The sequence below is a fragment of the Aythya marila genome (genome assembly GCF_965140915.1).
Source record: "Aythya marila genome assembly, chromosome: 2".
In the NCBI taxonomy this organism is placed as follows: Eukaryota; Metazoa; Chordata; class Aves; order Anseriformes; family Anatidae; genus Aythya; species Aythya marila.
In genome coordinates, this window is record NC_139043.1 from 55312190 (window position 1) to 55327910 (window position 15721).

General features: G+C 36.3%; 2 protein-coding genes across 8 annotated transcripts in view; one reads left to right on the forward strand and one right to left on the reverse strand.

Annotated features, from left to right (window-relative positions):
- The window catches only part of EZH2 (enhancer of zeste 2 polycomb repressive complex 2 subunit), a 56325-nt gene extending 43414 nt beyond the window's left edge, over nucleotides 1-12911 (forward strand). For 4 of the 6 annotated variants that reach the window (XM_082755198.1, XM_082755199.1, XM_082755201.1 and 1 more), the window contains exons 10-20: nucleotides 178-418; nucleotides 806-975; nucleotides 1340-1434; nucleotides 6970-7010; nucleotides 8119-8244; nucleotides 8751-8929; nucleotides 9644-9739; nucleotides 10345-10426; nucleotides 11221-11301; nucleotides 11416-11500; nucleotides 12279-12911. In XM_082755198.1, coding sequence (XP_082611324.1) covers nucleotides 178-418; nucleotides 806-975; nucleotides 1340-1434; nucleotides 6970-7010; nucleotides 8119-8244; nucleotides 8751-8929; nucleotides 9644-9739; nucleotides 10345-10426; nucleotides 11221-11301; nucleotides 11416-11500; nucleotides 12279-12339 — 1257 coding nt within the window. In that variant the 3' untranslated portion in view covers nucleotides 12340-12911. The remainder of the gene's footprint in view (nucleotides 1-177; nucleotides 419-805; nucleotides 976-1339; nucleotides 1435-6969; nucleotides 7011-8118; nucleotides 8245-8750; nucleotides 8930-9643; nucleotides 9740-10344; nucleotides 10427-11220; nucleotides 11302-11415; nucleotides 11501-12278) is intronic. The other 2 variants (XM_082755200.1, XM_082755203.1) reach the window with 1 other exon arrangement.
- A 2268-nt stretch (nucleotides 12912-15179) lies between these two features.
- Nucleotides 15180-15721, reverse strand: part of CUL1 (cullin 1) — a gene marked incomplete at its 3' end in the record, with an annotated part of 50228 nt that continues 49686 nt past the window's right edge. For both annotated transcript variants that reach the window (XM_082755205.1, XM_082755206.1), the window contains exon 22: nucleotides 15180-15719. In XM_082755205.1, the coding sequence (XP_082611331.1) occupies nucleotides 15639-15719 (81 nt within the window). The remainder of the gene's footprint in view (nucleotides 15720-15721) is intronic.

Genomic DNA, 15721 nt, shown 5'->3' on the forward strand with positions numbered 1-15721 from the left:
TTTGCATAATTGACGTAAATTAACTAGAATTTATGTATACATGATTAAGTTACAGAACAATGTAGAATAACGCAAGCCTGTAGAGTATGTAAGTAGAATCTATTACCTGCCAACCCCAGGCTAGAGGTGAAAACACATTTAAACTCTTTACTGATAAGTGTAGTGTATTGTGTTTAGGAAGGTGCAAAGGAGTTTGCAGCTGCTCTGACTGCTGAGCGTATAAAGACACCACCAAAGCGCCCAGGTGGCCGCCGAAGGGGAAGACTTCCAAACAACACCAGCAGACCCAGCACACCAACAATAAATGTATTGGAATCAAAAGACACAGACAGTGACAGGGAAGCTGGAACTGAAACTGGAGGAGAAAACAATGATAAAGAAGAAGAAGAAAAGAAAGATGAAACATCTAGTTCTTCTGGTAAGCTTCTTTAATTATTTGCAGTGCTTGAGAGCATGAATCTGGATTATGCCATGCAATCTTAGAAACCATGTATTTGAAATGTATGGAAATCAGAGAAAAAACAATACGAGTTTAGTAGAAACCTGTAACAAAATGTACAGATTGTCTCAATTATGTATAGAAGTTAGATGTCTAGTTTGAGTAGCTACCTAACTTTAAACTTCTCTAAGAGCTGCGTGAAAATTACTGTTTTGTTATAGTACTTAAATAAAAGAAACAAGCCAAAATGCAGTCTCTTTTAACTACAGTTGAATAGGTTAATAATTTGATGTTTGTAAAGGCTGTGGAAAAAATTTGAAACATAACCTTACATTGTTCCGTGCTTTCAATAACTATTTATTACAGAAGCAAATTCTAGGTGTCAAACACCAATAAAGATGAAGCCAAATATTGAACCTCCAGAGAATGTGGAATGGAGTGGTGCAGAAGCCTCAATGTTTAGAGTTCTTATTGGCACCTACTATGACAACTTCTGTGCAATTGCTAGACTGATTGGGACCAAAACATGCAGGCAGGTAAGGAGGGGGGAAAACTCTTACTAAGGATGATAGTATTTTATTTTCAAAAACTGAAGTGCAGAAGTACTAGCGCTGAAAGAGAAAATTAACTAATTTTCTTGTTTTTCCTAAAAATGCTATGATACAGAATATGTGACACATATATATAAAAGTTAGTTTTAAACCTTTTTTTAAATTAAATTTACAGGAAGTTGTAGTCAGACTATCTGTTCTTAAGGAGAAAAATAATAAACTTTAAATATATTGAAAAGAGATATAATCTGTAAGATGTTGGTTGGAGGAAATCATATTAACTTAGAAAATGAGCAACTTTCTACTAGTGAGAGATTTATCGTGGATGTATTATGGTATCTCTTGTTAGGTGTATGAGTTTAGAGTAAAGGAATCTAGTATTATTGCTCCAGTCCCTGCTGAAGATGTTGATACTCCTCCCAGAAAGAAGAAAAGGAAACACAGGTAAATTTGTTACTAAATAACCTTAGCATAACAGTAAATTGGAGGTGCAAGGGATAAGAACAGAAACTATTTTGAAGGAAAAGTCATGCAGCTCCTCTCCTTTTCTTTTCAAAAATAAAATCTGCAGCAATAAAATGAAAGTGTGTTGTTTTCAGACAAAAGCACTACCACGTATGCAAGCGTAACCCTTCCACTTCCCTTCCCTCCCCCCTTCTTTTTAACCTCTTAAACAGTCAGATTCTGGATAGGTTTATTGTTGCAAATCAAGTTTAGTTTAGAAATACTCATCTATATAGATAGTTAAAACATTCAGGATATTTCAGTATAATTTTGTTTCAGCAATAAATAATAAATTTACAAGCATGATTGTGGTATTCAATAATGATTATATGTTATTTTGCAAATCAGAATCTATGGTTTTACGTTGAAATGTATTCCATCAAAATTCTATTCAGATGATCAGTAAGAAAAAATGTTTCAGGAAACTAGGATTGCCTTTTTGGGAGGGATGACAGTGGGAATTCCTTTATTGCACCCAGCTTCATTATTAACTAGAACTTCAACTGAAGAAACAAGTTAATGAATTATTATTTAACATGTGGCTGCAATTAAGAACCTTCAATTAAGTACAAAATAAAGACATTTGCTGGAGCTAGAAAGACCACCTATAACAATTCCTGTTGAAATTATAAACTTTTACTGTCCAATGTCAGTGAAATGTAATTGTCTTTGTTGAGAATCCTGAAGTTTGAAAAATGTGACAACTTGTGTGTTGTGATCATTTTTGTTCCCAGGGATAAGAAAATAGGAGATAAATTAATAAATAAATGACTGAAAATTAGCAAGAGCGTTTCTTTTTGCAAGGAATAAGTACATTTTTTTTCCATATTTCCTATTTTTCCCTTTAACTTTCCTTATCTTCTACCAAGTTCATTCTTCCAGTTCTTCTCCCAGTAATTCTAGGTATTTTTATTATTTTCAGGGTTAATTGAATTCCTAATGTTGGTTCAAAAACTACTGTTGGAGTAGAATGTTTCTGCTTTGTAGTACAGAAACAGCTGATGTAAGCTAGAAAAAAATTTGGTGAGCGTCTGGAAGAGGTTCTGTCTGTTCTAAGCAAAACCTATATTGACTTAATGTTTTTGGCACAGCTTTCAAGTTTGTGGGCAATTTGGGGCTTGGATGTTTAAATCTGGAGTTATTAGCCACAGTGTAAGTTTGGAATATTCGGTTGGGAAGCTTGCTTTCAGGTTCATGCAAATTGCTATAAAAATAGCGGCACTACATCTATTTGGAAAGCGCAACTAAAAGTACTCAAATTCATTTTGAAACTGAACTGGATTGTATGGTTAATGGATTGACATTGTTTTGGAGGAGTTTGAGGACTTTTTTGTTTTAAATAAATGAAAGAATATACCAGTATGTGGAGTTTCTTGATGTTTCTTTCTTCCTACTAGTTGCCGAGAAAGAAGAAAAAAACTTGTATGCCAGTGATTTGGTTTTGAAATGCCTTTTAATTATTTTTTTTAGCCCTCAGTGAAGGAAGAAGTTAAATTTTTCTTTTGATTTCAGAGAATGTGGCAATCAAGCAGTCTCCACTCTATGTGCAGTAGTCTTTCAAAAAAGGAAAACCTTTTAGCCCATCTATGTACAAGTGTAATCTGAGCACTGTCCAAAGATGGCGCACAATCCTAGTGATTGGGAAAACCATCTGGAAGCCTTTGTCTGGTTCTTATGCTGAGTCCAGTTTGATTTTACTCAGTCATTAAGTAAATCCAGTTCTAGAGGCAGGATAGTTCTTTTTCTTCTCTTTGCACTTCCCCATTGCAAGGGACTTCCTGGTCTGCAGGTTTTACATGTGCAGATGTGGTACACAGCCTTTAAAGAAAAGCAGCATTTACCAAAGAGAGAACGAGCAGTAGAGGACTTAGTTAATGACATTTTCTATCTGATTTGATAGCAGGTTCTCTCTTATAAGGCTTTTTGTTGAATTTCTTTTTAAATATTCACATAGTATGATAAAACGACAGTTCTGTCTTGTGAGTGGAGCTGCCGAATGTTAGCCAAATGGCCTATTTCCCATGTGGTCTTGTTTGTACTCATGTAGGCATACTTAGCAAGTAGCTAGCATGACTGCACCCATTTGGGATAGTAAAAGATGCTCTCACCTTCCTTCCAGTGTCACTTTAGTTAGATAGCTGTAATAAGACTGATCAGTGACAGGAGAAAACTTTTTAGGTAGTTGTTTTTTGGAGAGCTGGTAAATGTTAGAACTTGTCTTATATATCAGAGATTAACTTGGCAGTTTGTGACAACGCTGCTTTGCTAGCAGAATAAGTACTTTGCATAAGAAGCAGACAATAGAAAAATATGAATAAAGAAAAAAAGCATTCTTCAGTACTGTTCATTCTCTTATGTATATGCTTTTTTCCATTGCTGGGAACTGAACTGCACTTGCTTTAATCAGCACTCTTCCCTCTGCATTGTTAGGGATCTTTTATTAATTGCCATGTAACGCTGCTGCTTGATTTTTAATTTTTTTCTCCCTTCCCTTTCCCATCCTCTATTTAGATGTGAGTTTACTTTACTAAACTTTATTTGAAAGTATTTTCTTTTTTTTCCCCCAATTTTTCTCATTTTCATCCTGCTGTCCCTAGACTACTGTTCACTCACCAAATATGTTTGATTAGCTAATGCAGTTCTGCCTAGAGTTCATGGTGTAAAGATGCATGTTAGCAAAGAAGAAAACTCATTTTGACAGCTGCTGTCATAATTCTGGAAATGCTTGTTTTCAAAGCTGTTAGACCTACATATGTTAGCAACCAGATGTACAAATCCACCTGCTTGTTTGGAATTCTGCCACTCAGTTTCCAATTTATTTTTTTTTTCTGATACCTTGTGTTGCGAGTGCTTCCTCAGCTTTGTTGTCTTCCCTTCGGTTCTTGGTGCACAAGGCCCGATCTTGCCTTATATTTCTGGTTTAGATAGCAGATTATAGGGCAGATGAAGACATTAATCTGCCTCTGATAGGGTACTCATTCAGGCTTTAGTTCTGTGTACTACTAGTAAGGAGAACGTACAGTGCTTCCTGGCAGTTTTTGAAAGTTGCAAGAGAATGAACACAATACCTGATTGTGCTAATCAAACCTCCTGTCTAACTGGTCAGTGATGGCAGCTCCATGCTGTTGCCTGTCATTTCCCTCACGTCATGGTCACACAAGATGTCTTGGTTCCTTTCTTGCTGAGGTCTCTTAGCCTATGACACCAGTCTCTGTTACAAGAGTGGCAAAACTTATGCCTTTGTCATTGTGACTTCCATGCTGAATTTTCTATCCATCTTGAGTTGATAGTTTTCTGAACGTTTGGTTGATAATGGCAATCTTTGTCATATTCAGGTAGCCATGTCAATACAATCCACTTTCGCATAAAACCAAAAAGTTCCAGCAGGCAACTAGTCAGGAAATGGCATTTTACTGTTAAGTATTAGGACAGTGCTTCGCTTAAATATCTGTATCTATAGATACTCATACTAATTGCTAATGAAATAGTTTTTTAAGGAGTGTATCCACACACAAAGCCTTGAAGGATTTGGTATGCTGGTAGGTTCTCATTACCTTAAGCTGAGACAAGCTTCTGTGAAAGAGTTGTTCAAAAGTAGCATTAAGTTATACTTGCCAAATACCAGCCAGGAAAAAAAAAATGAAATAAAGGTAGCTTATGCATTAGAGTGATTTAAGTCAAAATCACATTCCTCCCAGTTTTATGGGAATGGGCTTCTTACATAAAGTCAGTGTTTCATAATTCAAAAATATATGTTGGCATCTTTTTTTCCCCAGTTCTTCTCTTCTAGAGAGAGCCATTCTCAACAGGAATGTCATCTATTTGTTACAGTGTTCTGTAATTCTGATAGTCTTTGGTTCATTGCCCACTCTTCAACTGCGTTACCTTGAATAAGTTTGCCTCTGGATGTTTTTAACTTGTATGGGTTTCTACAAATGTTTGGAAGAAAGTTAGCCATTGATAGCTTAATGAAGTCAAACAGTAAATCTTTGAAAGGGCAATAGCACAGAGAATATTGTTGACCTAAAAAATATTGCATGTGACAGAAGGAGGCAGCAAACAACTGAATTAAAGCAGAAATTGAGACAATGCTTATATAAAAGAAAGTACCAGGTAAAAAATCCTATTTGGATAGGTACAGCAGAAGGTAATTTTGCAGAACACAGACTTTGGACTGTTGCATTCATCGAAAGGCAGTACAGCTGTCTAAGTATTGTGTGCTGAGGAATTTGAGTACAGGTGTTTACTACTATTTCAGACCAGTTATAATAAGTAAATTTGCACAGAAAGTGCTAGCTAGATGCAGCTAGCAGCATATTTCGTAGTTATTTCGTTGGGGAGTGAGAGTTGTTCTATATTCCCTTGATGTTGCTATATAATGTACTAATAAACAGCAAGTATCAAATTTTGAAAATCCTAACTCCAACTAATTTAACTTTTTAAAAATTGTTTATTCACTGAAATTCAGCTGCTAACAACAATGCATAGAATTGAACAAAAACTAAAAACAAACAACAACATGTATTTCTACTTTTAATTTTAAGGCTGCTGAAATTTTTTAAGTGTGTGTTTGGTACCTGAGGTCCAGACAAGTATTTTTGCTTGATTGTCTGACTCTGCTATTCATGATATGTTACTTGCCCACAAAATTTGCAACCTGAAATGGCTACAAAATAAAGAAAAGGGGTAATCATAACCTGCAAGAAATTGCAAGTGTAGCAAGCCATGCTGTGATAAACAAAAACATGTTATTCCAATTAACACGCATTCCACAAACACCCCAACCTTCTGCCCCCAAGCAAACTTGAAAAAGCATTGCTTAGGTACGTTAACAGAGAAGGAGGACACTGAAGGAAAACTATAACTATGTAAGAGGAAGGCACATAATGCACAGAAGGTTTGAAATTGAAGGGAAATGATTTAGCAGTGTGATCTGTTGTCACATACTTGGAGATTGGCAGATGAGGGGTAATACCTGGTTGTGATCTGTAGGAGACTACTAGTGTAAGCCCAAGTCCTGTGATGCAAACAGCTGACACACTTTCACCCCTCTATTTAGATACCCCTGCATATCTGCAATTTGATATCTTGTGCTGCTGCTTCTGCCCACTAGAAGCAGTTCCAGCAGTCACCTCCTTGCAGGGTTCCTTCAAGGCCACCCGAATTTAAATAATCTCTAGCCTGGGCTGGGTGGGGGCTTCTCATGTGTACAATTCTGGGACTACAGTAATGCAGTGGTGTGGGGAGAGGGAGGGATTAGCCTGCAGAGTGTTGAGTTTTAAAACTCAGCTCCAAGAGACTAGAACAAGGTGGTTCTGTTGCAACCACGTCTGTCTGTACACTTAGCGGATGTTCATGTTACCAGAAACTCGCCCATTTCATATCAAGCATGGGTGCAAGATGCAGATATCTTTCCCAGCCCACTGCAGGAAGAGTTCCTGTCAACCTTCTTGTGTTTGTTTTGTGTTTTTGCAGGTTGTGGGCTGCTCATTGCAGAAAGATACAGCTGAAAAAGGGTTAGCATCTTTCCATTCAATTTATGTCCTGAACTTTTAAGATCCTACTATTGCTTTTTTGGTTTGCTTGTTTATTTGTTTGTATTTTTTTAATGCTAGGTCATTATATACATTCCATGGGGAGATAGAGATCATAGGGGAAGTAAAAAAAATGAATAAATAAATCTCATTACAGATATAGTAGGGACATAGTTTAAATAATTTCTTGGAAATATTCTATAAATCAATGAAAATGGTAGGAGGCTGAATTTACAATTTAAGTATGGTGTCATTAAAATACATAAAACAATATCAAAAATAGAAGCTGCAGTAAAAAGCAGCATTTATTTCTTTAAAAAAAACAGCTTATTTTAGAAATTGTTTTCTGAAAATTTGTTGAGAATGGTTGGGACTTTTAGCAACGAATAATCAGTTTGTTTCTCTCCCCTTTTTGCTTCCTAATTGAGCATTTTTACAAATATATGCAAGCCCAACAAAAGCTCAGGAGTATTAACAGCAAACATAATTTATATTGCACCAAATTCTCCTAGCTGCTCTATAGGTAATGCTAGATTTTCCACCAGTAGTCCCTCCTTGCCTGTAAGATGTTAGCATTGTCTGTATTGGAAAAATGACTTTGTAAAGCACAGTGGTATAATGACCAAGTATTATTTTGCCCAGCATTATCTGTTTTAAAGTTGACTGTTGCTCTAGTGTAAAAATGATCTGGGGGTGTTTGAGCAAATTTGCTTTGAATAATACCAGAGTTACTCTCCCACATATTTACGCAGGAAATTTTACCATTGTAGTTTTGTTTTTCAGTTTTCCACAGTAGAAAGCTTCCAATTTTGAATACTTTAGCTAAATAATGGGAAAAATGAAGTGCACAAGGAAGTAAGCAACTAATGGTGTCAAACACCTTACTAATTTTACGGTTCTGGTTTGGTGTCTTTTAAAAAAAAAAAAAAAAAAAAAAAAACACCAACACACACAGTTTGTAGTATTGGGCTTGTTTGGTTTTGGGGTTTCTTAGTTAACGGACTTAAAGGGAACTTATACTGAATGAAGGGAACTGCATATTGTTTGTTTACACCTTTCACCGTTACCAAATGTTGCTATTTTTATTCAGATGGGTCATCAAATCATGTTTACAACTATCAGCCATGTGATCATCCACGTCAGCCTTGTGACAGCTCATGCCCATGTGTAATTGCTCAAAACTTCTGTGAGAAGTTTTGTCAGTGCAGCTCAGAATGTAAGTAAAAATGTAAGAGCTATCTTATAAATTTTTTTACTGTCCTAGCGTCTCTGTACTAGCTCTCTGTCCGTACTGCAGACAGTGATTGCAAGAGGAGCAAATAGTGTTGAACAGTGTTTACAAAAATAAATAAAAGCAGCACAATATTCAGTTTTATCTTGCCCTCTTGTTAGCCACTGAACAAAATCAAAGTCTTAATGTTGAGAATTGGGGAAGTCTGAAGTAAAGGAGCTGGACTTGGACTTGATGATCCTTATGGGAGTTGGATTTGAGGAGTTGGACTTGATGATCCTTATGGGTCCCTTCCCACTTGGGATATTCTGATTCTAAAATCAGAGAAGGCAAGAATTCTTAGTACTTCCAAATGTCCTATAAAAAGATCAGTGGTTGTTTTGTTTTTAATATTCTGATATGCTATAATCTCTATTGTTTCTTTTATAATCTCTTTTACCTGGTACTTTTTTCATACTTGCCCTTTTTGTTTTTCTTATGTTCCTTTGTAGGCCAAAACAGGTTTCCTGGATGTCGTTGTAAAGCACAATGCAACACTAAGCAGTGTCCATGTTACCTAGCTGTACGTGAATGTGATCCTGATCTCTGTTTAACATGTGGAGCAGCTGACCACTGGGACAGCAAAAATGTTTCTTGCAAGAACTGCAGCATTCAGAGAGGATCCAAAAAAGTATGTAGATATACAATTACATGCCTATTGCCTTGTTTTGTTTTTCTGAGTCATTTTCACATCAGAATATGGAATTTGTTTTCATGCTTTCAAAAAGGAAAAAAACAACAGCTAAAATAAAACAAAAACCAACCAAACAATAAAAAGCCAAAAACCAAGAATGGGAGGTAGCTGTCACTTACGTTACTGTGCTTATGTGCTGCTGTTAGGCTTGTACGTTTTATCATATACCACTACCACGTTAGTGTTTTTAGTGTTCTCTGTATAATACTGTGGTAGAATCTCTCTTCTTTCTCCCAGTCAGGCTTCTCTTGTATTTTGCAAATAGTCTGCTGTTCTAAAGTGGTAGCTTGTAAGCCTTTCTCTAGTTCAGGGCAAGAAAACTTGGCTCAAACATAGAGACTGCTATTCTTTGTTAAGTTGTTGACTCTAATGCAACAACTTGTACACAGTCTACCAAATATATCTGGAAAGCCTGTTCAGCTCATTTAAAAAAAAAAAAAAACAAAAAAAAAAAAAAAACAACAAAAAAAAAAAACCAAACACACACAGAACAACAAAAAAAATCTGCTCTGGAGCATCTTTCCACCAACTAGGCTGTCAAATGGTGAACTAATTGGTATTATACTCCTGTCAGCAGACCTTTCTAGTTTGAAGTCCTTAGTGTATATGTTGTCTAAGCTCTTTTTTATTCTCTCCACCCTGCTCCCACAGCACTTGCTGTTGGCACCTTCAGATGTGGCAGGCTGGGGAATATTCATCAAGGATCCTGTACAGAAGAATGAATTCATCTCTGAATACTGTGGTGAGGTAAAGAAGGTTATGTATGAACTTAATTGGTAAAGCTGCATGTTGACTTGGAACCAGGAGATTATCACATCACGTTATAGACATTTTTTAGAGAGACAAATGTGATTGACTAAGTATATATTTATTGCTGTCAGAGACTCCAAACCCAGGAGTCAGATGATTGAAATGTCACAAAAATAATGATAGAGGTTCTTGTGAGAATGAGTGTTGAAGTTTACTTTTATCTTTGATATAATTTCAATTCAGACACACCTGGAACTTTGTGCAAAATCATTTAATATAGTACTAAAATTCAGTAGGCACTTTCATTAACTGATATTCCACAATAATTAATAATAATGATAATAATAAAACTGAATCATATATGCAGTCTTGATTTTGAGATGAGAAGCAATTCTGGCTTTCTTCCTGTTCTGAAAGAACTTATGCTTAAAGCAAACCATGATTGTTTGATAACTCCAGAATACTGAAAAGAGTATTTTATGTTTGGGAATATTTTCAGTGTCAGAGAATAAATAAGAAAGGCCTCTATTTTTTCCAACCTTAAGTTCTTATGGTTACAAAAGGGGAGAGGTGGTCTACTTTACAAATACTGTTCCTTTCAGATTATTTCTCAGGATGAGGCAGACAGAAGAGGAAAAGTATATGACAAGTACATGTGCAGCTTTCTGTTTAACTTGAATAATGGTAAGTGTTTACAAGTCATAATCCTTACAACATACATAAAATATGTATGTTCACAATATCCTTCAGCCCTGTTCTTTTGTAGGCAGCAGGTAAGACTAAGAAATTTTCTCTTTCCCTTATCTTTTCTCAGTAACTTTCTTGGTTCCTAGTGCTGATACTGTTTAATGTAAACACTGTTCAAACAGATACTAGTAAAGCCTATTATATAAGCCAACTATGCAAGATGAGTTGTGTAGAAGTAGATTTTCAAGGAGTAAGATGACATGCAAGCACTAGTCAACTAACCTGAATAGTAAAAGTCATGCTAGCTATTGTTTGAAATAATTTTACTATGACTTAAATAATCAGTAAGTTATGATGGTAATTTGCGAGGAGAAGGAGCCACACAGCTACTAGTACAGCTACTGCTGCTTGAAGAGGAAAAACACTGACTGTACTGTGTCAATTATGGAATACTAGAAAATATTTGGAAGAAAAAAGCTGCCTTCTGTAAATGTTAACTTAATATATTTATGGAACTTGTCCTTGTGGAGTAAGTTTAGAGAAGCTTTAAATGAGAAACTAAGGTATTGCTACTGGGGCAGGAGATAAATGGGCTGCTCAGTGTTGGGCAGCAGAACATTCTGAGTTGCAGGACAATAAAGCTACTGTAAGAGACTGTGCAAGCTCTTCTATGTGGGAAGCTGAGCAGTTATCTTTCCAGCTGCTAAAATCTAAGCACACTAGGTATTAAATAAACGCCAAAAAAATGTTTGTAGGTGACCTACCTATCACTTGTGGCCTTTTTTTCCTAGATTTTGTGGTTGATGCAACACGCAAGGGCAACAAGATTAGATTTGCTAACCATTCAGTAAATCCCAACTGCTATGCAAAAGGTAAGTTTTAAATTCACCTTTAGCATAACAATACATGAAACGTTGTGGGATGCTAATTCAGAATATACATTTTCAGTATTTTTGTTAACATGAGTTTATATTTCTTTTTAACAGTTATGATGGTTAATGGTGATCACAGAATAGGAATATTTGCTAAAAGAGCCATTCAGACTGGTGAAGAACTGTTCTTTGACTACAGGTTGGTAGATGTTTTTTGTAACTTCTTCCTATCACACATTGAATTATCTAACTGTAGTTCTTGGTCAGCTCAAAATTAGCTGCTGAGACCCGAAGTTGTAAGGCACAGTAATTGAGAGACAGTCCTGGAGCATTTTTTTTAAAAGTCAAAAAACAATAGTAACACAATAGTAAGACTGACTTAAGCAAAGCAGCTGGCCAAGAGCCTTGCAAACCTTCAACAGCAGCTTGTATCGAGAAAAGAAATGGTACTTAGAAAGAGGGCAGATTTGCATAATGTTACCAGGCAGACAGGCATTAAAGTTTCTTTGGGTAGAGTTCCCTGGTTAGCAGTGCACGTTGACTCTACCATCATTCAGAAATGGACAAGAAATTTTTGCTTTATTACTGAGAAGTGCTTGCTAAGATTGTGTTCATACTTTCCTCTAAAATCATTACTAGAAGAAAACTTACCTGTCCAGTGAAAACAGTACTATTTAACTGCATTTCTCAAGGTTGACTTAATTTCCTTCCATTAGCTAAAATAACTATAGCAGTGTGGGATGCAGGATGAAAAGTGTGGGTTTCTTTCCCCCTTTGGCTCATGCTTTTCTTAAAGCAATTTCTTGAACGTTCTGCATTGTTTTGTATCTGCAAGGTCACAGAGGAAGCAAAGGCCCCAGTAGTGGGAAAACTGGCAAATCTGAGGGTATTCCAGGCTGAGCTGCTGTGCTGTTAGGTCAGAAGAGTGAAGTTGAAATGCTCAGTGTTACTGATTTTTGTTGTTATTTTTATTTCAGATATAGCCAAGCTGATGCCCTTAAGTATGTGGGCATAGAAAGAGAAATGGAAATCCCTTGACACCAGCTACCTCTTCTTTTAAACATACAGCTGCCTTATCTTCAGGAATTTCTAGTACTGTGGGCAATTTTTAAGATAAAATGATGCAATTTGAAATTCTGTATTTGCAAAGTACTGTAACAGTAATTTATAGTAACAAATTTTAAAAAAACAACTTTTTATTGCCTTCTCACCAGCTGCAAAGTGTTTTGTACCTATGACCTTTTGCAATAATGTGGTGTGGTACATTTTTCAACCTTGAATAAAGGATACTTGAACTTCTTCATTTTTACTGGAATGGAGTTGGGATTCTGTGCTAGGTAGTTGAAGAAGCAAAGTGGCGACTTGCTTTCAATTTCTGAATAAAGGCAGTCCATACTTGCCTAGTTCTGTTTCTGTTACTTCAGGTCACACTTACATTAAATTGTTTACATACAATCATCTCTTTTTGTAAAAAAAAATTAATTTGTAGGAACTTCAACTGTAGCACTTAAGTAAAAGAGTAGTGATCTTCAGTTTTCATGCACCCTTAGGGTAAAGCTACAGTCAGGTTCTCTGAAGTGATAATTAGAGGCCAGAAACATCTAAGCTGACCTGTTGTCATGCTATCATTTTTCCTCTACTTTCACTATATCTATCTCATCAGTCCTAACAAGAGACTAAGTCCTACCAGTCCATTAACACTAGATGGACACTAGAAGAACAAAGGGACTAAGTAGAGTTGTGATTATTTCTGAAGCAAAGCGTTTTCATGACAAATACTAAGATGTAATTGGTGCCTAATGTTACAAGGTTTTCTTCTAGACATATACTAGCTTAACAGTAACCCAGCTCTTCAAACAGGTGTCATGAATATATGTGTAGAAAAAACACTGAAGAGGCCACATGTCATCTGATTAGGGAACAGTGTTCCCTTAACTCCAGTAACTGCTCCCCTGAATTGTGGCTTTTCTTAAGCTGCAACCTGAATGATGCCATAATTACGTACATATACCATGTGCATCAACCAGCCCAAGACCACTTAACTGGCTTAGCTGTAAGCAGCAACTGTTTGCTTAGCGGTACAAATGTCTAGCTCTTATTACAAACTTCATATATGTTTTCATCCAAATTTTTTTAGATTGGAGATAGTCATCTGTTTGGGTCTTGTACATGTTTATTTCTCATTTGCCAGCAGAGTCTGAACTCTGCAGCTTATTGCTAGAACATGATGCTCTGATACATAGTCAAAACAGCTGGGCTAGGAGGGCAGAGACAGGAAAACAGTATTACAAAACTGATTTCAAGACATCCTGTCAGTAATGACTGACAGCATTCTGGACTGAGGAGGTTCTAACTTACTGATTCTTTTCAGACAGAGCTGAAGTATTGCAGTCTGGTATCAGGTGCTCAACACCATCTTATTCCACACTGACTCCAGGAACAAGAACTAAGAATTCATACCCCTCATCTTACTGATAAGAAAAAAACAGCTTGAACCATTCAAACCTTTGGGGGCAGTTGCAAGGGGAGAAAGTCTCTCTTGCTGGTCATTTTTGCTTTCCAGTCCCCATCCCTCCCCATGTTGTAACATGGGTGACCAGTCAGCTATTCTCCTTTTGCAAGGTCAAAACTTATTTTCACCCTGCTTAGCTAAAGCATTTCAATTGCCTAGAGCCAGACTGAGAGCAGATGGGCTTTTTAAAATAGAGCTCTGCACAATATAACATACAAACTATGCAAAGCAGTACTGCTTTAACCAGTGATGGGTTAGGCTGCCCAACAAGGCTGTGAAAGGCAGCTCACAGCAGGTTATTTCTGGCATCCCACATGAGCATTTGGTATGCTTTTCTAGAGCCATACCACCCTTACATCCCCCTACAGGAAAAAAAAAAAAGAACTTCAAAAGGCAACTCAAAAATCAAACAGCAAGGTGCATTTAATCATGCAGGGAGGCTTCAGTGCAATGAAAGTTCTTTCAGTACAGGAATAGGAAGCTTGCAAAATCTCAAGATGATCAGACTATCCATTTTCCAAACAAGTTAGGATCCTATCTAATACACCACAATTCAAGCTGGGACTTTTTTTTTTTTTTTTTAAACCAAGCATTTTTGTAGGTCAAAGCCTAGTTATAACCACAAAAATTAGTTATAACCATAAAATTTAGACTCAGAGAACATTATCAACACCAAACCTGCCTCCCTTCATGCCACACAAACAAAACACTGATCGTTTCTAAGGGGAAAAAAAGGAAAGCAAAAGCCTTTTCACCATCAAGAATATAATTAACAAGATTGAGTCATGTGAGGATGGTAGCTTTTTGCTTGTTACATACATAAGCCGGTTTTCCTTTCACATGTATATGATGAATATACAACATGAAAAGAATGGAATGAAGCTTGGTCAATCAATGTATGTATAGTAACATTTTATTCCCATCACAGGTTGCATTTAATAGGAATTAATCTTTAGGAACACACTCAATTTTTTGTTTTATTCAAAGAAAGGGGCAGTGTAAACCTTATTCAAGGCAATACTTAGACAAGTGTGATGGGATACGTTAAAAATAACTCCAATTTCAGATGACCAAGTATTTCTGCATATTTCACATTTTCTATTCCGCTTATCTTGTGAAATCACAGTTTTCTTCTCTTTTCAAAGCAGGCATTTCCTCTTAAAGAAATAATACTTATGTTTGATTACAGATGAAAATTAATCTCTTCAGAGAACAAAGTATGCTTTAAATCACTGGAAAATGGGAAAGGAGGAAAAGCAAAACAAGTTTCTATATCTTTCATAACCATTATACCTTTTATTTACATTTAGAAAGATAAGTCATGAAACTTAAAACAATAAAACCAAATGCAACTTGTACAGAAATCTTTTAATTTTTTTTTTTTATTTATCACATTAAAAAATGAAACACACTATACAAATGGTTTTTCATAGCAGATTACACATGGGTCCATTCAGACTCGCTCTCAAAGTGCTGCCAACATTTATAAGTGCTGCCTGTGATGGCAGCTGTTTATCATATAGCCAATGTATTGATTTAAATGCAGTAGCATGCAACCCTTAAAGGAGAAGGGTTTGATTCCTTTCTGTTCTTAAATTAGGTTAAATGGCATTGGTGTCCATATTTACATACTTGAAATGTATCAATCCTGAGCAGTTCTGATGTAAGTCTGAGACTGGCTGATGGGAGTCCTGGTCTCAGTTATTAAAAAGGGAGGTCCAAATGGCAGCAGGGTAGCTGCTATGAAGTTCCGTTGCTTTCATTCTTTCCATCACATACCTATTTGCCGAGTGTCACACAGTCAGAAATTTTGCTAATAAAAATGTTAAGCCAAGTAACTGTAGGTGTCCTTCTCACCATCAACACGTTCCAAGTACTCCTTCTCAATCAGAATGTCAATGCATTTCT